At 43.1% G+C, this 25,113-nt stretch overlaps 1 protein-coding gene across 1 annotated transcript in view; it reads right to left on the minus strand.

Annotated features, from left to right (window-relative positions):
* Positions 1-3,723: 3,723 nt before the first annotated feature.
* The window catches only part of tmc7 (transmembrane channel like 7), an 86,821-nt gene continuing 65,431 nt past the window's right edge, over positions 3,724-25,113 (minus strand). Inside the window, exons 11-16 of the mRNA XM_080207053.1 lie at positions 21,447-21,544; positions 19,560-19,743; positions 18,627-18,757; positions 13,337-13,492; positions 7,617-7,695; positions 3,724-5,298 (exon numbers count right to left, since the gene is read on the minus strand). Coding sequence (XP_080063179.1) covers positions 5,209-5,298; positions 7,617-7,695; positions 13,337-13,492; positions 18,627-18,757; positions 19,560-19,743; positions 21,447-21,544 — 738 coding nt within the window. The 3' untranslated portion in view covers positions 3,724-5,208. The remainder of the gene's footprint in view (positions 5,299-7,616; positions 7,696-13,336; positions 13,493-18,626; positions 18,758-19,559; positions 19,744-21,446; positions 21,545-25,113) is intronic.

Below are 25,113 nucleotides of genomic sequence, written 5' to 3' on the forward strand. Positions count from 1 at the left end.
CCCTAGTTGAGTATGGTCTGTAATCTGTTATGAACAATAACTATCTTTATCACTTTTATCAAAGGTGATAAAGCTTTTGCTATTCCACGACTACACACCATCTTCTCCAGACTTGTCTTTGTTGCTTGTTCAAAGAAGACAGTAGGAGGGTATTTCTGAATGGAGGGCTGTGACAAGTGGTGTTCCTCAGGGATCAGTGCCTAGACCTTTGCGGTTTGTAATATATATATAAATGATTTGGAGGAAAATCTATCTGGTTTGATTAGTAAGTTTGTGGCGATACAAAGGTTGGTGGATTTGTGGATAGTGATGAGGACCATCAGAGGATACAACAGGATATAGATTGGTTGGAGATTTGGGTGGAGAGATGGCAGATGGAGTTTAATCTGGACAAATGTGAAGTAATGAATTTTGGAAGGTCTAATACAGATAGGGAATATTCAGTAAATGGCAGAACCCTTAAGAGTATAGATAGGCAAAAGGGATCTGGGTGTCTAGGTACACAGGTCATAAAGTGGCAATTCAGGTGGAGAAGGTAGTCAAGAAGGCATATGGCATGCTTGGGTTCATCAGCTGGGGTACTGAGTTTAAAAATTGGCAAGTCATGTTGCAGCTTTATAGAACCTTAATTAGGCCACACTTAGAATATAGTGTCCAATTCTGGTCGCTACACTACCAGAGTATTCCACACTTGGAATACTGTGTGCAATCCTATTATAGAAAGGCTATTATTAAACTAGAAAGAGTGCAGAAAAGATTTGCTAGGATGATACCGGGACTTGATGGTTTGAGTTACAAGGAGAGGCTGGATAGACTGGGACTTTTTTCTCTGGAATATAGGAAGCTGATCTTATTGAGGTCTATAAAATAATGAGGGGCACAGATCATCTGGATAGTCAATATCTTTTCCCAAAGGTAGGAGAGTCTAAAATTAGAGGGCACAGGTTTGTGAGAGAGGCTTTGGAGAGGGTACAGAAAAGATTTACCAGGATGTTGCCTGGTTTGGAGGGCATTAGCTACGAGGAGAGATTGGAGAAACTTGGTTTGTTCTCACTGGAACAAAGAGGTTGAAGGGCAACCTGATAGAAGTCTACAAGATTATGGGAGGCATGGACAGAGTGGATAGTTAGAAGCTTTTTCCCCAGGGTGGAAGAGTCAATTACTGGGGGCACAGGTTTAAGGTGCAAGGGGCAAGGTTTAAAGATGTACGAGGTAGATGTTTTACACAGTGGTGGGTGCCTGAAACTTGTTGCCGGGGAAGGTAGCAGATGCAGATAGGATAGTGACTTTTAAGGGGCATCATGACAAATACATGAATAGAATGGGAATAGAGGGATATGGTCCCTGGAAGGGTAGGGGATTTTAGTTCAGTTGGACGGCATGGTCGGTGCAGGCTTGGAGGGCCAAAGAGCCTGTTCCTCTGCTGTAATTTTCTTTGTTCTTTGTTCATGCTGAAGTCCCTGTGCCTTGGAGAAGATGTCACTGACTTGTCAGGTGAGTGGGAATTCTGGAAAGGCTGTCAAACTGTTAACTGTCTTTGGAATAGATGACCCATCATGTGCTTTCTCTAGGGGAAAAAAATCTCATTTTTGCTTCCTATCCAGTGTACTGTATGGAACCATTGAGTAGATTCTCAAGTCACCAGTGTGGAGTTGGCATTATCTTGCCATCATTATCTGGTACACATTCTGGCAATCAAATGTTATTGTCATTATCCCATCCACTTGTTGTCTTGCCACTGTTTTATAAGGTTGTGCCCACAGTTGACCCTTAACCAGACCTCTCACTCCTGCACAATGTCATGGCATTACAGAGTGATTAAGAGGAAGGAAACCAATAGGATTGTTAAAGGTTGTAGATCACAGCACGTTATCTCAGAGGTCAGAACATTGCATACAGGAGTCGGAATGTCTTGTTGAAGTTGTACAAGACATTGGTACGGCCACACTTACTGTGTGCAATTGTACTATAGAAAGGATATTATTAAACTAGAAAGCGTGCAGAAAAGATTTACTATGATGCTATCGGGACTTGATGGATTGAGTTATAGAGGCTGGATAGACTGGGACTTTTTTCCCTGGAGTGGCAGCTGAGGGGTGATCTGATAGAGGTCTGTAAAATAATGAGGGGCACAGATCATCTGGATAGTCAATATCTTTTCCCAAAGGTAGGAGAGTCTAAAACTGGAGGGCATAGGTTTAAGGTGAGAGAGGAGAGATACAAAAGTGTCCAAAGGGGCAATTTTTTCACACATAGGGTGGTGAGTGTCTGGAACAAGCTGCCAAAGGCAGTAGTACAGGTGGGTACAATTTTGTCTTTTAAAAAGCATTTGGACAGTTACATGGCTAAGATTGATATGGAGGGATATGGGCCAAATGTGGGCAATTGGGATTAGCTTAGGGGTTTTAAAAAAAAGGGCAGCATGGACAAGTTGAGCTGAAGGGCCTGTTTCCATGTTGTAAACCTCTATGACTGGGTAAAATTAACTGGCAGTGATGCCACAGAAGACAAATTCTTGGAATGGGTTCAGGATGGTTTTGTAGAACAATATTTTGTGGAAACTGGGTGTAAGACATTAAGCCTGACAGTGGTATCACACATTGGCTGAGGTGTAAGCATTGCAGCTTGACAGGTCATGCTATAGGGAATACTGCTCATCTGTTGCTGCCACTCCTTTGGCAGTAGTTGCAGTCCAGGCAGGAGAGCATGTGCTTTGTTGAAGGTTGGCACTGTGGCAAGCACTGCTGCCTCACAGCGCCAGGGGCCAGATTCAGTTCTAGCCTCGTGTTTGTGTGGAGTTTGCACATGCTCCGGTTTCCTCCCATAGTCTGAAAGATGTGCAAGTTAGGTAGATCGGCCGTGCTAAATTGCTCCTTAGCATCAGGGGATTAGTGGGATATATATATGGGATTTATGGGAATAGGGCCTGGGTGGGATTGTTATCAGCACAGGCTTGATGGGCTGAATGGCCTCCTTGTACACTGCAGGGATTCTATGTATGTGACAGCAAACGTACAGGTAAGGCATTGTGCAGAGTGAGCCATAACTCTGTAACAACCGCTATGAAAGAACCTGTGCACCATCCATTCCAGCCAATGATCCAGTTTCTGAGGTGGGCACCACATGGAACATTCTAGACTTCCATAATCATCGAAGCCCTACAGTGTAAAAGGCCATTCAGCCCGTCGCATCTGCATCAACTACACTCCCACCCAGGCCCTATCCCTGTAACCCCACATATTTATCCTGCTAATCCTCTGACACTAGTCAATTTAGCATAGCCAATCACCTAACCTGCATATTTTTGCATAATCATAACAGTATGGAGAGGATATAAAGTCTCATTTCATTCACTGGCAATGGCATTTTGTGACAGGGACAGGCTGTGACAGATCTATCGCGTGTGCTGTGGTATGTCGATGGTTCTGATGGCAAGTTTCAGCCATTTCAATGTGACTGAGTCACAGTGACTGATGTGGATTCTCTCCTTTGTGGGGAGAGTAGTTATGGGATCCATTTAAAAGCTGCTCTGGTTGGAGGTTGCACACCTGGGACTGGCTGTATGGCTCATATGAGATAGCAGAGCCTCGTACAGGATTCTGCACAAGGTGTGTCTGGCAATGATCCATTCCAGTACAGGACCAGCCCAGGATCCAGGCTCTCCAGCTGCTCTGCCATTGGCTGCCTCTTCCTCCTCCCTTTGACAATTACCAGTGAACAGAAGCCGTCACCTCCTCTCCCCCTCGGGATGTCTCAGAGTAACTCTGACCTTGCTAAGTTGCACATAAATAATTGCATGCAGTGTTAACAATATTTTTGCAGCAAAACCATTGCGAGTATGTCATTAGACCTCTGAAAAGTCACACAGACACAAAACTTTATCTCTGCTTTTCCTTCCACAGACACTGCCAGACCTGCTGAGTGTTTCCAGCATTTTCTGTTTTTATTTCATTTTCAGCAATGCTGGTCAGAGTTAGTGAAGTGACTATTTATTAATGAACAGACTATGAAGGGAACTACATTACAGGAAGTGCAAACTAAAACAATACAAGTAGGTAGATAAATGTAGTTATTATAAAAAGTGTACATTTATCTCCTGTGTTTTATAGACATTCCATTACAATGCACAATGAAAGCCAGAGGTAGAAGGCAAATGTTTATGAAGTTACAGCAGATAATTGAGACCCTGTTCCTATTGAAATGCGACCCCTTCATTGGGATCTTTTAGAAACAGAAGCTGCCTGAGTGAAGCTATTCAGCTACATCAGGTGCTGCAAGCAGACTTGTTTCCAACAGTTTTAAATATAAACTGCAAGGATGCCCAGGTAATGGAATAAAATAATCAGGGCAGACTGACAGGAACTCACGCGGACAGCAAGAAGACACAAATGAGGTTATACGGAACAATATTTCTATTGGGGCTGAGATGTAGCTATTCCGTGGGATAGCTTCAGCCAATACCAGTTCAGAAAGAATACTCAAGTTCAAACATCCTGGATGTGGGGGTGGGATTTTAAAATCTCTACGTCCTGAGCAGCTGCTCTATCCACCCGACTGCGTCAGGAGTTCAAGGAATATTTTCTATCTCTCAGTAAACTAGTTGATGTCTATCACACAGTATAGTAAAATAATCATTTAAACACCATAAACAAATGTAATCCGTAAATCTTTGGTGTGGGTAAGGTGTCAATATATTCAAAAAAACAAGTGATAGGATTGTTGAAGTTTTAACCATCGAGTGGTAAGATTGGTTAGTAGTGTGTAGTGTTATATTATCACTACTCCAACCTTCACAGTATTAAGGAATTTCTTCATTACGACATACACAAATGTATTAATAAATAGCAAGTAACAACTATCAGATGTACAGAGAGTAACACATACGTAAAAGGGGTGAATGTTTTTTTTTAAAAATGGTTCCCAGGTGATATATAATAAAACCAATAACAACATTTACATGAATCTATGCCTGTAAACGTTTCCATGTAACAGAATTACAATTTGGCTTTCAATACAGCAGAGGCAAAGCCTCAGGAGGAAAAAAATCCCCAAAATGTTTACCCCCTAGCTAACTTACCTTTATCAGTAATAAAACAACCAGAAAAAGCGTTCAGTAAAACTATGAAATACAAAATAAAGTTCTTGAGTTGCCGTAACTTCCTTTGTCTCTGTATTGCTGCAAGGTTATATGTGCTAAACAGCCTTGTTTCAGTTCTGCTGGACATGTATTCCAGATTTCTTCAAAATGACCGACTCTCTGGTTAGTTTTTTGATAAGGTATTGTTTGTCACGACCTTGCTGCAAAAATAATCACAAATGTAAACAGATTTTTTTTCAAAGATTTACATACTTAATAACTGAGTACTGAATATGCAAACAACAAATGCTGCTTTGATATATGAGGCTAAATAACCAATATTCCTCAGGGTAGTGTCCTAGGTTCAACCATCTTCAGCTGATTCATCAATGACCTTCCTTCCATCATAAGATCAGGAGTGGGATGTTCACTGGTGACTCCACAATGTTCAGCCTCACTTGCGACTCCTCAGATACTGAAGCAGTCCCTCCCCAAATGCAACAAGAACTGGACAGTATCCAGACTTGGAGAGACAAGTGACAAATAAATTCACACGTCAGATGATAATTATCAGTAACAAGGGAGGATCTAATCATCACCCCTTGATACTAAATGGCATTACCATCACTGAATCCCTGGCTAGCAATAATCTAGGGATTACTACTGACCAGAAGCTGAACTGGACTAGCATATAAATACAGTGGCTATAGAAGCAGCTCAGAGGCTGGGAATCCTGTTGCCAAAACATGTCCTCCATCTGCAAGGTGCAAGTCAGGAGTTTAATGGAGTACCCTCCAGTTGTCTGGATGAGTGCAGCTCCAACAACATTTAAGAAACTTGACACCATCCAGAACACAGCAACACACTTGATTAGCACATCCACAAACAAAAACTCCCTCCACCACTGGTGCTCAGTAGCAGCAGTCTGTACTATCTACTAGACGCACTACAGCAATTCACCAAGGATCCTTAGAAAGCACCTTCCAAATCTACAACCACTTCCATCTAGAAGGACAAGGGCAGCAGGTACATAGGAACACCACCACTGGAGGTTCCCCTCCATGTCATTCACCATCCTTCACTGTCACTGTCAACAGCGGGGTGGGTGTGGGGGTGGGGGGTGTGAGGGTGGGGGTTGGATGGGGGTTGGTGAGGGTGGGGGTTGGATGGGGGTTGGTGAGGGGGGTGGGTGGGGGGGTGGTTGGGGTGGGTGAGGGGGGTGTGGGGTGGGTGGATGGGTGGGGGTGGGTGGGGGGGGTGGGTGGATGGGTGGGGGTGGGTGGGGGGGGTGGGGCGGTGCAGTTGCGTGGGGGAGTGGTGTGGGGGGGTGGGTGTGGGGTGGGGGTGCGGTGGTAGGGTGGGGGTTGTGGGGGGGTGGTGGGGGGTTGGGGTGGGGCAGGTACACCAGAGGCTGTGCTTCACATCAGATCCAATGGAAAGCAGACTTCAGGGAAAGGGAGGAGATTGAAAAGTAGAACTCTGATGTCGTATCTCAGGTTCATTCCCAGTGCCGGTGCACAGAGAAGTCGGAGAATATGCAGTTAAACATGTGGCAGGAGAAGCAGCGCAGCAGAGAAGGCAGCAGATTGCTGAAACAGCTCTGGGAATGATGGGACCTGTACAAGATGAGTGAGCTGCATCTTAACAGGATCAGGCTATTATCCTACAGGGAGATTTGCTGCTGGTGTTAGGGAGGGTTTAAATTAGATTGGTAGGGGGACAGGACCCCCAGACAGAGCTCAGATTCAAGGAAAGTAAAACTGGTAAAAGAAAGTAGAGGGCAAAAACTGACTGCAAGCAAAGCATAGGCAAGCCTGAAATGGTATCAGAATGAAGAATCAAGTTGAAAAAGCAGAATTACACATTGCATTTGCAAAAAGTTGATGATTTGAATGCACAAATTGAAGTAAAAAGTAATTAGTGTCACAAGTAGGCTTACATTAACATTGCAAGGAAGTTACTGTGAAAATCCTCTAGTCGCCACACTCTGGCGCTTGTTTGGGTACACTGAGGGAGAATTTAGCACGTCTTTCGGACTGAGGGAGGAAACCAAAGTACCCAGAGGAAACCCACACAGACACGGGGGGATCATGCAAACTCCACACCGACAATGACCCAATCTGGGAATCGAACCCAGGTCCCTGGCGCTGTGAGGCAGCAGTGCTAACCACTGTGCCACCTTAGGTATGATAATAATTGCCATTATGGAGACTTGGCTACAGGATGACTAGGGTTGGGAACTGAATTTCCAAGGTTATTGACATTCAGGAAGGATATTTTCTAAATAACTTGCATTTTACCACAGATTTATACAAAAATATTTGGCCATGACTTTTGCACCATACAAAGAAAGCTGTCATGTGTCCGCTCCTTGTCTACAGTTACTGCACAGTTTTCCCACTAGTCCAGGCCAGCACCTTTACCCTAGTCTTTATCTTGACAGGAAAATTGGGACCATCTGACAAACCGGTAATAAATCAGTGCAACAGAATCGTGCTGAAAATTCATATTAAACAAATCTGGAATTAAAAGCACTCACCATAGCCAGCTGCTGTCTCAGCTGAACAACAACTCGTTTATGTGCTCCAGCCAAAGCAACAAGGTAGAACAGGATGAGGCTGAAAGAACAAAAGTTAAAAGGACAGATTTGCTGAAGTTTAGGAAATGTACAACTCTGGTATTCTCCCTCCCGTTACTGATCCTCACTGAGCCAAAATCATTTCAATTTGATTGAATATTTGCAAATTTGGGTGTGCTCTTGTTTAAAATGGAACTGTTTTCAGTTTCTTTTCTCTTTTTCCTGGAATAAAGTCTACATCATTCCTTTTAAGCACTGCTTTTAACATTTCCCCCAGAGTGGATGGGAGATGTACATGGAGAAGTCATTCAGAGTGATGGTTAGTTTGCTGCTCTGACAGAAGTTATGTCACAACATCTGTATGTGGCTATTTCTATTATACAGTAATTTAAACAAGAGTCATGGAGATTTACAGCGTGGAAACAGGCCCTTCGGCCCAACTTGTCCATGCCGCCCCTTTTTTTAAACCCCTAAGCTAGTCCCAATTGCCCACGTTTGGTCCATATCCCTCTAGGAAGGATGTGGAAACATTGGAATGGGTGCAGAGGAGGTTTACCAGGATGTTGCCTGGTATGGTGGGAAGGTCTTATGAGAAAAGACTGAGGGACTTGAGGCTGTTTTTGTTAGGGAGAAAAGGGTTAAGAGGTCACTTAATAGAGGCATATAAGATGATCAGAGGGTTAGATAGGGTGAACAGTGAGAGCCTTTTTCCTCGGATGGTGATGGCTAACACGAGGGGACACAGCTTTAAATTGAGGGTGGTAAATATAGGACAGATGTCAGAGGGAGGTTCTTTACTCAGAGAGTAGTAAGAGCGTGTACTGCCCTGCCTGCAACAGTAGTGGATTTGCCAACATTAAGGGCATTTAAATGGTCATTGGATAAACATATGGATGATATTGGAATAGTGTAGGTTAGATGGGCTTTAGATCGGTTTCACAGATCGGTGCAACATCGAGGGCCGCAGGGCCTGTACTGTGCTGTAATGTTCTATACCCACCTTACCCATATAAATGTTGAAATGCTTTTTAAAAGACAAAGTTGTACCTAGCTCTACTACCACCTCTGGCAGCTTGTTCCAGACATTCACCACCCTCTGTGTGAAAAAAATTGCCCTTCTGGACACTTTTGTATCTCTTCCCTTTCACCTTAAACCTATGGCCTCTAGTTTTAGACGGGAAAAATATTGACTGACTAGCTGATCTGTGTCCCTCATTATTTTATAGATCTCTATAAGGTCGCCCCTCAGCCTCCTATGCTCCAGAGAAAAATGTCCCAATCTATCCAGCCTCTTCTTACTGACTGGAGATTAAGGGCTTTAGTGAACAGGGGACCTAGCTTCCAACTATCCAAGTTCTTGTTATTTGTTTTTAGATGTCATAAAGTCATTATAGCACAGGAGGCTATTCGGCCCATTGAATCTATGCTGATTCTCCTTACATGGAGCAATCTAGTCAGTTTCCACTCAGTCCTTATGACCTCACAGGTTTATTTCCCTCAAAATTGGCCGAGTCAATTTCCTTTTGAAATCAGCGGTCGTCTGTCTCTGCTTCCACCACCTGCAGGCAGCAAGTTCTCCATAACTGTCACTCACTCGAGTATAAAATGTTCTCTCTCAAATCCTCCCTAAGCCTTAAATCTCTGCCTCTAGTCTTTGTACCAGCAGTTAACAAAAACAGCATTTCCTTATCTATCTTTTTTAAACCCGTCAAAATCTTGTAGACTGCTATCAGGTCTCCCATCAACCTCCTCTGCTCCAGTCTGTCCAACCTGACCCTCTAACTAAGATCTTTCCATCCCTATGGTTGTAAACCTCCTTTAGAACCTCTGGAGGACACTTCAATCCTTTCTTTAGTGTGGTGCTAGATACAATTCTCTAGAACTGTCCTAACCAGAGTCCTATAAAAGCTCTTGTATTGAATGCCACTATTTATGAAGCCCAAGATCCAATATGCTCTGGTAACTGCGCTTTCAATATGTTCTGCAAACTTCAAGAATCTATCTATACGAACACCCAGGTCTCTCTGTTCCTAGACACTCTTTGGGACTGAATCATTAATTATAATGTTCCTTCTCCCGTCGCTTTTGCCAAAATACATCACCTCACGCTTTTCTGTATTAAACTGCCTCTGCCACTTGCCTACCCACCTATGTCCCAATTCAGTCAATTAAGAACATAAGAACATAAGAAATAGGAGCAGGAGTAGGCCATCTAACCCTTCGAGCCTGCCCCACCATTCAATAAGATCATGGCTGATCTGAAGTGGATCAGTTCCACTTTCCCGCTTTCTCCCCATAACCCTTAATTCCCCTGTCTATCAGAAACCTATCTACCCGTGACTTAAATATATTTAGCACGGTAGCCTCCACCACTTCAACGGGCAGAGAATTCCGGAGATTAACCACCCTTTGAGTGAAGAAGTTCCTCCTGAACTCTGTTCCAAACTGTCCCCCCCTTATCTTGAGGCTGTTTCCTCTAGTCCTGCTGTCCTTTCTGAGCAGGAAGAATCTCTCTACCGTTACCCTATCCATCCCTTTCATTAACTTATACGTCTCTATAAGATCCCCCCTCATCCTTCTAAACTCCAACGAGTACAGACCCAGTCTATTTAATCTCTCTTCATAGTCCAACCCCCTCATCTCCGGTATCAGCCTAGTGAACCTCCTCTGCACTCCCTCCAAGGCCAAAATATCCTTGCGCAAGTGCGGCAACCAAAACTGCACACAGTACTCCAGCTGCGGCCTCACCAGTACCCTGTACAGTTGCAGCAAGACCTCCCTGCTTTTATATTCTATCCCCCTCGCTATAAAGGCCAACATCCCATTCGCCTTCTTGATCACCTGCTGCACCTGCAGACTGGGTTTTTGCGACTCATGCACAAGGACCCCCAGGTCCCTCTGCACCGTAGCATGCTGCAGCTTTTCGCCTTTTAAATAGTAATCCCTCCTACTATTATTTCTGCCAAAGTGGATAACCTCACTCTTGCTAACATTGTACTCCATCTGCCAGGTCCTCGCCCACTCGCTCAGCCTATCCAGGTCCCTCTGCAGACTTTCCACACCCTCCACGCAATTTGCTTTTCCACTCATCTTTGTGTCATCAGCAAATTTCATCACCCTATACTCAGCCCCCTCCTCCAGATCATCTATATAAATGGTAAATAGTTGCGGCCCCAGCACTGATGCCTGTGGCACTCCACTAGTCACCAACCGCCATTCAGAATAGCACCAATTGATACCAACTCTCTGCCTCCTATTAGACAACCAATCCTCTATCCACGCTAACACCTTACCCCCAACTCCATGCCCCCTAACCTTCTGAAGCAACCTTTTGTGTGGCACCTTATCAAACGCCTTTTGAAAATCGAGAAACACCACATCCACCGGTTCCCCTCTGTCTACCGCACTAGTCACATCCTCATAGAAATCCAATAAATTCGTCAAACACGACTTCCCCTTAACGAATCCATGCTGCGTCTGCTCTATCAAACCATTCTTTTCTAGGTGCCTCGCTACTTCTTCTTTGATGACGGATTCAATTGGTATTATTCATACTCAGTCTCAGCCACAGCTCCGTGACTGGATTTTCTGATCTTGCTGAAATTCCCAACTGAACTCAATGGACTTCTCGAGTCCATTAAATTTCCCGTCCCACCCATGACAATTCCCTCAGCAGCGGGACTGGAAAATTTAGGCCCAGGTTTGATATCATGTTCAATATCCAAATTATTTAGATTGATCAAAAAGCTGGTTCTAGCACTAACCCTTGGAGAACTTCATTGGCAAATATCCTTCAACCTGAAAAACAACCAACTACCACAAGTCTCTGTTTTTTGTCCTTAAGTCAATGTTTTATCCAAGTTGAATCTGATTCTCCAGGTCTATAAGCTAATTTTGTTGACTGATCTGTAGTTACAAGGAATGCCCTTACATCTTTTCTTAAACAAACGATTCACATTCTCCACTTTCCAATCCCCTGGCATCTCCCCCATTGGGAAGACTAAAAATCATGGCAAGCAAAGCCCTTCTGTTATCTCCACCACCTCTGCCTTTAGTAACATGGGTGCAAGCCATCTGCACCAGGTGACTTATCCACTCTAAGCATGGCCAGTCCTTCCAATATAACCTGCTCATCACTTTTCATCTCTATCACCTACACTTTTATCAATACTTTGTTAGCTCTATCTTCCTATTACATATTCTAGCCTTGCCCTGATCTTCTGAGCACATATCATCTTCTTTCACCCTACTGGGCCTGACCTCACTTCTTACTGCCCGTCTGCATGCTGGTGGAAGATTTTTGGGTTCCCCTTTATACTAACTGCCTTCTATTTTCATATTCACTGTTTATTGGTCTTATTTTCTTTTACACTTCCTCTCTCAGCTTATTGTGTTTAACCTAGTTCTTGCTTGAAGAATTAATCCAACTCAAATCATATACCCTCTTTTTGCTTCATCAAAGTCTCTGGGAGGGATTTTCTGGCTGGGATTATCCAGTCCCAGTGAAAGTCAATAGGCATTCCCTGGGCTGCCAAATCTCCAGTGGCAAGTGGGTCCTGCCACGACAGGGCCAAAAACTCCTGGCCCCGTGTCACCCTAGTCACCAGGGGAGCACTGGCTGTGGTCTCACTGTCTTTCCGTTTTGTTGGAAAGTATTTAACGTCTACCCAAAATATCTCTTCCTTAAAGATCACCCATTGTTCATGAACTTTTGTGGGGATATTCAAGTTGTTGGCTAGTTGGGCCACATAGAAAGTTAAAAGCCATGTTTCTAAGGCAATGGACAGGTCTGCAGTTTTGAGTCTCCATCAAACAAAGGATGGCAAAAGATAACACAGACCCCTTGAAAAGCAGACAAAGGTGATATTGCGATTAGAAACACACAACTAGCAGACTGCTTAAATAATTACTTCGTGCGGTCTTTATTGAGGAAAGGATGCAAGGAAAACTAAAAATAATGGAGAATATTTAATGCAGGTTTTAAAGAATTTTAATGGAGAAAATAATGAGACTGAAGATAGACAAGTCTCCAGGAACTGTAGCTCCTAATCGAGGGTATTGATTGTGACCTTTCAAAGTCTCTATAGGTTTGAACATTTATATGTAAATCTTCTCTAATTCAATAGCTTTGAACACAAATTACATTTGGAAGCACAGCACCAATCTGGCCATCAGCAACTTTGACCAAACATTGGGAATCACTCCTGATCTCTCCTCCATTGAGATGTTTCTTCGCAGGGTTTTGTGAGAACACCCTTGGAACAATTTTCCAAACAAAATGGGCTAAATTTGTTGTATGTTAGTATTATGGTTAATAGTACATGTATGTGATCTTACCAGTGGTCCCACCACGCTCCCGCTGCAGCGAGGTCAGTGAATTTGGCACCCAGCCAAATCTCCTTCCACTGAAGTGGGATGGGAAAATCTCACTGGTGTGAACAGCGGTAACATTCCAGCTGGTATGTAACCCAGCAGTTGTCTACTTGAACATGAAGAGGGATATAACAACTCTGTACATTTTTATTAAATCTACCTGTGGTGAACACTGGATTTAAATATTTTTTCTAAAAGATTACAAATTATTTGTTGTGTCACTAAAATCACGGGGACATATGTCAACAAGGGAAAAATAAAGTCCAGTAGGGAATAAAAGTTGCATCTTACCATCAAATGCTCCTTACCATACAAACAGAAAGAATGGCACTGCAAACGCCTCAGATGCCAAGCCATACATAAGATTCTTAAGGCCCTTTGGGAAATGGCTAATGGTATCTGGTATAATATCCCATGTTGTATTGTAGTTAATGAATGGCCCACAAGATTTGGATGACTTGATCCTGAGGAAGGGAAAAAGCATACACAGTTAGCTTATGTCTAATACAATAATGACATCTCACCTTCCAATCAGGCACATTACAGCTCTCAGAGACACAATGGACAAGATTCTCTGGTCTGTGACATCCAAAGCCTGTCCACCATCTACAAGGCACAAGTCAGGAGTGTGATGGAATATTCCCCACTTGCCCGGATGAGTGCAGCTCCAACAACACAAGAAGTTCAACACCATCCAGAACAAAACAGTCCACTGGCTGCATCTCTTCCATAAATATTCAATCCCTCCACCGTCGATGAACAATGGCAACAACATGTACCATCTGCAATACGCATTGCAGGAACTTCTCAAGGTTCCTTAGGCAGCACCTTCCAAACACATGACCACCACAGTCTAGAAGGTCAAGGACATCAGAAACCTGGGAACACCACCACCTGGATGTTCCCCTTCAAATCATTCACCATCCTGATTTGGAAACATACAAAGAACAAAGAAAATTACAGCACTGGAACAGGCCCTTCAGCCCTCCAAGCCTGCACCGACCATGCTGCCCGACTTAACTAAAACCCCCTGCTCATCCGGGGACCATATTCCCAACCTATTAATGAATTTGTTAAGACACTCCTTAAAAGTCACTACTGTATTCGCTTCCACTACCTCTCCCAGCAACAACTTCCAGGCACCCACTACTCTCTGTGTAAAAAATCTGCCTTGTACATCTCCTTTAAACCTTGCCCCTCACACCTTAAACCTGTGCCCCCAGTAATTGACTCTTCACCTTGGGAAAAAGCTTCTGACTATCCACTCTGTCCGTGCCTCTCATAATCTTGTAGGCTTCTATCAGGTCACCCCCTCAACCTCCGGCATTCAACTGAGAATAAACAAAGTTTCTCCAACCTCTCCTCATAGCTAATGCCCTCCATACCAGGCAACATCCTGGTAAATCTTTTCTGTACCCTCTCCAAAGCTTCCACATCCTTCTGGAAGTGTGGCAACCAGAATTGAACACTATATTCCAAGTGCAGCCTCACTAAGGTTCTATAAAGCGTCAACATGACTTGCCAATTTTTCAACTCAGTGCCCCGGCCAATGAAGGCAAGCATGCCGTATGCCTTCTTGACTTCCTTCTCCACCTGCATTGCCACTTTCAATGACCTGTGTACCTGTACACTCAGATCCCTTGGCCTAACAATACTCATAAGAGTTTTGCCATTTACTGTATATTTCCTATCTGTATTAGACCTTCTAAAATGCATTATGTCACAGATTGGCATTCCTTCACTGTCACTGGGTCAAAATCCTGGAATTCCCTCCCTCTCAGAACTGTGGGTGTACCTATACGTCAGGAACTGCAGCGGTTTAAGAAGGCAGCTCACCACCACCTATTCAAGGGAAACCAGAGGTGGACAATAAATGCTGGCCAGACAGTGACGCCTGCATCCCATAAATTATAAAAAGTTGGCTTTGCTTAGATTGAATACTACTAAGTTACTCTATGATCCAACATAAAATCATAGAATCAATGAATCCCTACAATGCAGAGAGAATCCATTTGGCCCATCAAGCCTTCACCAACAACAGTCCCATCCAGGCCCTACCCCCATCGCCCCATGTATTTATCCTATTATTTTGCCTGACGTTACGGAGCAATTTACCACAGCTAATCAAACTGACCTGCACACTTTTGGACTGTAGGAGGAAATGTGAGGAAACCCATGCAGACACAGGTTTGAAAATAAATAAGTCCCCTGGTCTGGACAGGATTTACCCTAGGATTCTCTGGGAGGCAAGAGAGGTGATTGCAGAGCCTCTGGCTCTGATCTTCAGGTCGTCGTTGGCCTCTGGTATAGTACCGGAAGATTGGAGGATAGCGAATGTTGTCCCATTGTTTAAGAAGGGGAACAGAGACTTCCCCGGGAATTATAGACCGGTGAGTCTTACTTCTGTTGTGGGCAAGGTTTTAGAAAAAATTATTAGGGATAGGATTTATAGTTATTTGGAGAGTAATGAATTGACTGGAGATAGTCAGCATGGTTTTGTAGCGGGTAGGTCGTGCCTTACTAACCTTATTGAGTTTTTTGAGAAAGTGACCAAAGAGGTGGATGGGGGTAAGGCAGTTGACGTGGTATATATGGATTTTAGTAAGGCGTTTGATAAGGTTCACCATGGTAGGCTTCTGCAGAAAATGCAGATGTATGGGATTGAGGGTAATCTAGGAAATTGGATCAGGAATTGGCTAGCGGGTAGGAGACAGAGGGTGGCGGTTGATGGTAAATATTCGTCATGGAGTTCAGTTACGAGTGGTGTGCCTCAGGGATCTGTTTTGGGGCCACTGCTGTTTGTAATTTTTATTAATGATCTGGATGAGGGTATAGTTGGGTGGATTAGTAAATTTGCTGATGACACCAAAGTCGGAGGTGTGGTAGATTGTGAGGAAGGGTGTCATAGTTTGCAGGGAGACTTAGACAGGTTGCAGAGCTGGGCCGAGAGGTGGCGGATGGAGTTTAATGCGGAGAAGTGTGAGGTAATTCACTTTAGTAGGAATAACGGATGTGTCGACTATAGGGCTAACGGGAGGACTCTGAATAGTGTGGATGAACAGAGGGATCTAGGTGTATGTGTACATAGATCCCTGAAAGTTGGGAATCAAGTAGGTAAGGTTGTTAAGAAGGCATACGGTGTCTTGGCGTTTATTGGTAGGGGGATTGAATTTAGGAGTCGCAGCGTCATGTTGCAACTGTACACAACTCTGGTGCGGCCGCACTTGGAGTATTGTGTGCAGTTCTGGTCCCCACATTATAGGAAGGATGTGGAGGCTTTGGAGAGGGTGCAGAGGAGGTTTACCAGAATGTTGCCTGGTACTGAGGGGAGGTCCTATGGGGAGAGACTGAGGGATTTGGGGTTGTTTTCGCTAGAAAGAAGGTGGCTAAGAGGGGATCTTATTGAAACATATAAGATGATTAGAGGTTTAGATAGGGTGGATAGTGATAGCCTTTTTCCTCGGATGGAGAAAGCTAGCACGAGGGGGCATGGCTTTAAATTAAGGGGGGGTAGTTATAGGATGGATGTCAGGGGTAGGTTCTTTACCCAGAGGGTGGTGAGGGATTGGAATGCCCTGCCTGCTGCAGTTGTAAATGTGCCTAGTTTGGGGGCGTTTAAGAGATCCGTGGATAGGTTTATGGATGGAAAGGGATTGGTTTAGGTTAGAGGGTCATTGTTTTTTAACTGGTCGGCGCAACATCGTGGGCCGAAGGGCCTGTTCTGCGCTGTAATGTTCTATGTTCTACAGGGAGAATGTGAAAACACTGCACAATCACCTAAGGCTGAATTGAACCTGGGTCCCTGACGCTGTGAAAGAGTGGTGCTAACCACTGTGCAAACATGCCGATAAAATGTTACCATTTTATTTGTTCACAAGATGTTCACGTTACTGTCCGGGCCTGCATTTTTTTGTCCATTCCCAATTATCCTTGAGAAAGGCATTATGTGGCACATTCTTGAACATATGCAGTCCATGTAGATGAGGGACATCCACTGTGCTGTCAGGAAGGGAGCATCAGGATTCTGACCTAGCAACAGTGATGGAATGGTGTTACAGTTCCAAGTCAGGGTAGCATATCGCTTGGGAGAGAAACTTGCAGCTGATGGTGTTTTGATGCATCGACTGTCTTTACCCAGCTAGATAGTAGCAGTGTGGATTTGGAAAGTGTTGTCAAAGGAATCTTAGTGGATTAGAATCACAGAGGTTTACAGCATGAAAACAGGCCTTTCGGCCCAACTTGTCCATGCCCCTCAGTTTTTACCACTAAGCTGGTCCCACTGGCCTGTGTTTGGCCTATATCATTCTATTCCCATCTTATCCATGTAACTATCTAAACCCTTTTTAAAACGCAAAATTGTACCCACCTCTACTATTACCTCTGGCAGCTTGTTCTTACCACCCTCTGTGTGAAAAAAATTGTCCCTCTGGACCCTTTTGCATGTCTCTCCTCTCTCCTTTAACCTATGCCCTCTAATTTTTGACCCCCTGACCTTTGGGAAAAGATATTGACTATCTAGCTGACCTGTGCCCTCATTATTTTATAGATCTCTATAAGATCACCCCTCAGCCTCCTACGCTTCAGAGAAAAAAGTCCTAGTCTATCCAGCCTCTCCTTATAACTCAATCCATCAAATCCTGTAGCATCCAAGTAAATTTTTTCTGTACTCTTTCTAACTGCAGGGAATTGAAGCAAAACTAGTTCTTTATTTGAATTAATGAAGAATTAACCATCAGATAGATGAAATAATTGCATAAATAGAGACTAATTATTTAATCAGCATTACAGATGGAATTTAATACAGAAAAATGCAAGATGAATCATTGGCAGAAGGGATAGAGAGAGGCAATATCGACTTAATGGGACAATTCCTGAAGAATATGTGGAAAGGGACTTGGGGTGCACGGGCATCGATCTTTGAAGTGGCAGGGTATATTCAGAATGTGATTAGGGAAGCATCTGGGGTTTCATAAATAGAAGCAGATTGCAAAAGCAAGTTACAATGAACCTGTATGAAGCTCTAGTTAGGCCACTACCAAAGTATTACATCAATTTCTGGTCAGCACACTTTGGGAAAGATGTGTAGGGCCTTGAGAAGAGATTATCAGACTGGCTCCAGGGATGAGAGATCTTAATTATAAGATTAGGTTGGAAAACCTAGGCTCATTCTCCTTGGAGAGAAAGGAGACTGAGGCAGATTTGATGGAGATGTACAAAATTATGATGGATTTAAATGGGGTAATCCAAGGAGACACGCTTCCAATTAACTGATGGCTGAAGGATTTGGGGATGCAGATTTAAAATTTTAGGTAAGAGATACAGGGGGAATGTGAGAAAGAACATTTTTACACAGCAAGTGGTAACAACATGGAACATGCAGTCCACAAAGTTGGTGAAAGCAGAGACAATCTCAAGAAGATATTGGAAGGGCATTCAAAATTTGCAGGGCCACAGGAGAGTGGGACTGACTGGACTGTTAAATGGTGAGCCAGCATGGATTTAGTGAAGTGAATGGCCTCTTTCTCTGCTGTAAATAACCAACTACGGCCTTGATGCATAATTTGAATGGTGCAACTAGAAAACAATAATCATACTCACACTGCAACACTGAAGAGGATGGGAACACAGGCTAATGGGAGTCCAATTAACAGAACTGCCAGGAAGAAAAAGTTTGAACTCGATGCCCGAAAGGGTCTGGTGGAAGGGCGACAATTATTCATCAAAGATATCTGGAAAATTAAGAAGACATCATGCTTTTTATGAGGAGTAATGGGACAGCAAACCAAAGCCGATTTTGTTCTTGGCCAATATCTACATATTACTGGATATCATTCAAATTTAATTTTCCCAACCCTTGGATTATGGAGACAAACTGTGGTATCCCAAAGCACTTACTAAACTGAGATTAATTAATTCATTAACAAGCAGAGAATTTAATCTAGGACCTTCACAACCTGACCTGAATCTAATCTTAATCTGTATTTTCTCAATGTGTAAAATACCATGGAACTTTTGACTGCTAAAGATGCTAACTAAAGGTAAGTTTTTGTATCAGCACTCATGTGGAGATGCCAGCTTTAGACTGGGGTGAGCACAGTAAGAAGTCTCACAACACAAGGTTAAAGTCCAACACTTCATTTGGAATCACAAGCTCCGAAAGCTCGTGCTACCAAAAAACGTGTTGGACTTTAACCTGATGTTGTGAGACTTCTTACTGTGCTCAGCGACTCGCTAGAGAAATCTTGCGCCAAGAGTACCTCAGTGGAAACGTGAAATCTAATTTCAGCAAGTCTACCACAGATAAAGTAACATCTATTTTGATTGTCCTCTAATGATCGCACATCTTATTAAAATATTAGCCAGGAATAATTAGGTAAAAATTAAACCGTTAATTATATAATTAAAAATAAACAAGTTTGCTTTGCCTGGTAGGTATGGATATGATTGGCACAACTTGTGGGCCAAAGGGCCTGTTTGTGTTGTCGTGTTCTACGTTCTATGCTTTCATTGGTATATTATGTAAAATAACACCTTTTTGATATAAAATATGATGATGTACTTGATGGTTGCTATTCCAGGGAGTAGGGGTGAATAAAATGTTCCAATCCAGCAGATTGTCTGACCATAAACAATTTCCAATACATTTTTAGGAACAGCAAACTGCTGTTGACCCCACCACTTGAAAATCTGGCACGGAGAATAGGTTACAATTAACCTGAAAAACAAAGAAATAAAAGGAGCAATTACATTATCAAAGCAAATAAGAGAGGTCATTAGGTTAGACTGCTAGGTTTGTTTTCCATGGAATGGAGGTGGCTGAGGGGGTGACCTAATTAAGTTATACAAGGCTGAGGCCTAGATGGAACAGACAGGACAGACTGTTTCCTCCTTATGGAGACATTAATTAGTGGGGGGACTTGAGGAAAATCTTCACCCAGAGAGTGAGGGTGTTTAGAATTTGCTGCCTGGTTTGGTGACAGAGGCAGAAACCCTCAATTCATTTAAAAACTACCTGGATTTGCATCAGAGGGGCTGCACACTGCAAAGCTACAGACCTAGTGCTGGAAGGTAGGATTAGAATGGGCAGCTAGGTTTTCTATTTTTCTTCTTCAGCTGGCACAGACATGATGGGCTGAATGGCCTACAGTTTCAACATAGTGCATCCCTTGTTAAAACACACAGTTCAATAATCTCAAAATTCAATTGTTACACACCTGCCTGCCTACAAGAGATGGCATATTTCTGTATTTCCTTCAGTGAAACGGAGATGTTATATATACTTTTTCCTCACTGAGATTAAGGTAGAAGTGCTCTCTCAAGAGTATGGGTGGATATGGCCTCATGTTCAGAGCCCCTCTCTCTTCCCTCTTTGAGCAGCATGTCCTTCTCAGTTTTGCCTCTATTCATTAGTTAGGTGAGGCAGTGGTGTAGTGATATTGTCACTAGACTAGTAATCAAGTGACCAGGGGAGCATTCTGGTTCAAGTCCTTCCAAGGCAGATGGTAAAATTTGAGTTCAATAAAAATCTGGAATCAGAAGTCGAATGATGACTGTGAAACCATTGTTGTTGTTGTAAAGACCCATCTGGTTCACTAATGTCTTTTAGGGAAGGAAATCTGCCATCCTTACCTCGTCTGGCCTACATGTGACTCCAGAGCCACAGCACTGAAGTCTTAAATGCCCTCTGGAATGGCTCAGTTCATGGGCAATAAGTACTGACTCAGCCAATAATGCCCATATCCCATGAATGAATGAATTAAAACAAAAATCCTCCCTATCATGCTATATGCCAAGGAGCACAGAAACTGCAAATCCATAACCATGGTACTTTCAAAATGAGAATGAAGGCCTTTGCAGTGTCCTACACCATTCCCTTCAGTTCAAAGCAGCAGTATGCACTGCTGCTAACTCAGCAACAGCCAGAGGAAATCAGCAACTAATCGCAAAGTGGTTAACAGTTTCTTTAAATAGCACTGGAAGAGAGCTCAACAAGTTCAATGGCAGTGATTAAGAGGCATGAGTTTGAGTGCTGAGGTCACTGTTAGCATGCAATACCGATTTTACTCTGATTGATGCCACAAGCTATAACTCTATTTCCAGTGCACACTTTGAACTCCAAGGCTCACAACCTCCTCAAAGAAATGTGCAGTGTGTTTTAATTTCATTAATTAGTGACACAAGTAGGCTTACATTAACACTGCAATGAAGTTACTGTAAAAATCCCTGAAACGAAGGATGCAATGCGGCCTGCACCAGAAATACTTCCACATGGTGTCAATGACATTTTGGACCCAAAACAGCACTCAAAGCTAAAAATGATATACGCTTAATCACAAATCCAAAAAAATTAAATCATGTGCCAGTTCACAATTTCCACATAAATAAAATGAGAAAGGTTGAAAGGGGAATAATGCTTACTTTCTGGGGAATTCCACAAACAGTGCAACAGATGAAATTATAATCAAGTCAAATATCATCAGCTTGTACATTTCTTGTCCTATCCGGGTTTCCCAACACTGAAATATAGAACCAACCATTAATATTTCATTTACATTCACAATAAAAGTCATTGGTAATGTACAGAACATTTATCCATTACAATATTTTATCTCAAAACCTCAGTGAGGATTAAATGCTAAAGCTTTATGATGTAGGTTTCGGTCCGATGATGTTTTTGAATCAAGGACCATTTGCCTCATTCCCAACTTTGCTAATACTCAAATCTCTCTCAGCCCCCATAGATCCTCGGAAACTGTTCAGCCATCCATTGCCTTTTAATCCCTTGAGAAGTCCGACTGTAGTTATGCCGTGTGTGTTTCACAGGTTATACATAGTTTGTCCCCTCCCAGAAAAAATATGAAAACTGTTAAACATTTATCACATTATTCATCTCCTATTACTTCTCAGTTTGATTCTTTATAATGAGAGGAATTGGAAATAAAAGTAAAGATGTAATGCTTCAGTGACACAGGGCAGATCTCAACTAGTGTGTGCAGTTTTGGTCTCCTTATATAAAGAAAGATGTAAATGTGTTGGAAGCTGTTTAGAAGTTTACTAGATTGATGGCTGGAATGAGTGGATTGTTTTATGAAGACAGTTGGAAATGCTGGGCTTTTTACCACTGGTGTTTAAAAGAGTGAGGGGTGACCTGATTGAGTATATAATATCCTAAACAGTCTCAACAAGGTGGGCGTGGAAACAACGGTCGTGATTTTATCAGCACAGCCGTCCTGAAATCGGGGCAGGTGAGGCTCGCAGAACGGCATTCCCTGTTGGCCTCAAGTGCAATCTTACGAGTCTCGGGCAACTGTGCCAGTAAAATCAAGGCCAATGTGTCCTCTTTTAGGTGAGATGAGAACTAAGGGGCACTATTAAAATCAGGGGTTGTCCTTACAGAACAGAGATGAGGAGAATTATTTTCTCTGAGGGTTGTGCCTCTGCCTTAGAAGGTGGTGGTCACTGAATATTTCTAAGGCAGAGACAGATTGAATCCCTTGCAAAACAGGAATCTAAGGTTATGGGAGGGCAGCGGTGGGGGGGTGCACGGAATATGGGGAATGTGAACTCAACACAAACAGGTCAGTCATGATCTTACTTAATGGTGGAGCAGGTTCAAGAGGCCTATGCTCATATGATTCCATCTGGATAGGGCCATAACTTCTACTTTCATAGAGCACTTAGGTGCAGAGGGATCTGGGTGTCCCAGTGCATGAATCACAAAAGGCTAGTATACAGGTACAGCAAGTAATTTGGAAAGTAAAGACAATACTGTTGTTTACTGTGAAGGGAATTGATTATAAAAGTCAGGGACGGTATGCTTCAGTTGCACTAGGCCTGATCCCAGGAATGAAAAGCCTGACCTATGAGGAGTAGTTGAGAACCCTATGTCTGTATTTGGAGTTTAGAAAGATGAGGGAGGACCTCACTGAAACTTACAGAATACTGAGAAGCCTGGATAGAGTGGATGTGGAGATGATGGTTCCATTAGTAGGCGCGGTTAGGACTCCAAGGCGTAGTTTCAGAACAAAGGGGCAACCCATCAGAATCGAGACGAGGAGGAATTTCTTCAGCCTGAGGGTGGTGAATCTAAGGAATGCATTGCCACAGAAGGTTGTGGAGACCAAGTAATGGGTTCTTGATTGGTAAGGAGATCAAAGGTTATAGGAAAAAGCAGGAGAATGGAGTTGAGAAGCTTACCAGCCGTGATTGAATGACAGAGCAGACTTGATGGTCTGAATGGCCTAATTCTGCTCCTATATCTTATGGCATTGGTGAGGCCACATTTGAAACATTGTGTACGTTATTGATCTCCTTATTTAAGGAAAGATATGACTGCACTTGAAGCAGTTCAAAAATTAACATTAATTTATTCATCACAAGTAAGGCTTTACATTAACACTGCAATGAAGTTACTATGAAATTCCCACAGTCACCACAGTCCAGTGCCTGCTCGGGTCAATGCATCTAATATTTCAGAATGTGGGAGGAAAGTGGAGCATCCGGAGGAAACCTACGCAGACATAGGGAGACCATACTCCACACAGACAGTGAGTCCAGCTGGGAATTGAACCCAAGTCTCTGATGCTGTGAGGCAGCAGTGCTAACTACTGTGCCACCATGCTGCCCCTTCAGAGAAGGTTTACTAAACTAATACCAGGAATGAGTGGGATGTCTTATGAGGAAAGGTTGGAGGGGTTAGATTTGTATCCACTAGAGTTTACACGGGTAAGATGTGATTTGACTGAAACCATTAAAATCCTGAGGGCCATTGACAGGATGTGGAAAGGATATTTCCTCTTGTCAGAGAATCTAGAACTAGGGGTCATTGTTTAAAAATAAGGGGTAGCCCATTTAAGATGAAGATGAGAGAATTTTTTCATTCAAGACGGATGAGAGTCTGTGGAGCTCCCATCCTGGACAGGCAGTGGAAGCAGAGTCTGAATATTTGAAAGGCAGAGCTTAACAGATTCTTGATAATATGGAGGCTACCTATTGGGGTAGGGAGAAAGGTAGCATTGAGGTTACAATCAATCAGCCATGCATCACAAGAATACCCATGTCAGAGGAAAACATCAATTTTACACTGGATGAGAGAGTGCTGACTAATTGGCAAGTGGACTCTGAATGCATTCAGGCATTGCCAGAGAGAATGCACCAGTTAATGGTGACTGACAGTTAACTGTTGAGGCACTGTTGAACATGTGCCCAATATTTGATGTGAATCTGCAATTGGAGAACATTTGGTGAATGATCCTGTGTGTGTGTGATGATGATCTCTCTTTAAGAAATGTATTTATGTTTCTTGTGCAGCATCTGTTTAGGCAGTTTATTTTTTGATTAGTGATACTATTTTGTCTACATCCAGCAGCTCTGTATTGTTATTGCGACAGCATAATTGCTTCTAATTGCTAGAATGTTTGTTTTAATCTGGACTAATGCTGTTCTATTGTTTTTAACGGTTCCCCTGAGGTTTTGCAGAGTAAGACTTGATTAGGTTGATCGACAGGTATACACATATGACTGAATGGAACTGGGCTTACACAGAAGAATCAAGTCAGACGCTGCTTTGAGTTGTTAGAGAGCAGTGCCTCCCTTTCCCTGTGAAGTGTGAGGTAATTCATTTCGGTAGGAATAACAGATGTGTTGAGTATAGGGCTAACGGGAGGACTTTGAATAGTGTGGAGGAGCAGAGGGATCTAGGTGTATGTGTACATAGATCCCTGAAAGTTGGGAATCAAGTAGATAAGGTTGTTAAGAAGGCATACGGTGTCTTGGCGTTTATTGGTAGGGGGATTGAATTTAGGAGTCGCAGCGTCATGATGCAACTGTACACAACTCTGGTGCGGCCGCACTTGGAGTATTGTGTGCAATTCTGGTCCCCACATTACAGGAAGGATGTAGAGGCTTTGGAGAGGGTGCAGAGGAGGTTTACCAGGATGTTGCCTGGTATGGAGGGGAGATCCTATGAGGAGAGACTGAGAGATTTGGGGTTGTTTTCGCTGGAAAGAAGGCGGCTAAGAGGGGACCTTATTGAAACATATAAGATGATTAGAGGTTTAGACAGGGTGGATAGTGATAGCCTTTT

This window comes from Carcharhinus amblyrhynchos, chromosome 18 (assembly GCF_965287045.1).
Source record: "Carcharhinus amblyrhynchos chromosome 18, sCarAmb.v2.hapA, whole genome shotgun sequence".
In the NCBI taxonomy this organism is placed as follows: domain Eukaryota; kingdom Metazoa; phylum Chordata; class Chondrichthyes; order Carcharhiniformes; family Carcharhinidae; genus Carcharhinus; species Carcharhinus amblyrhynchos.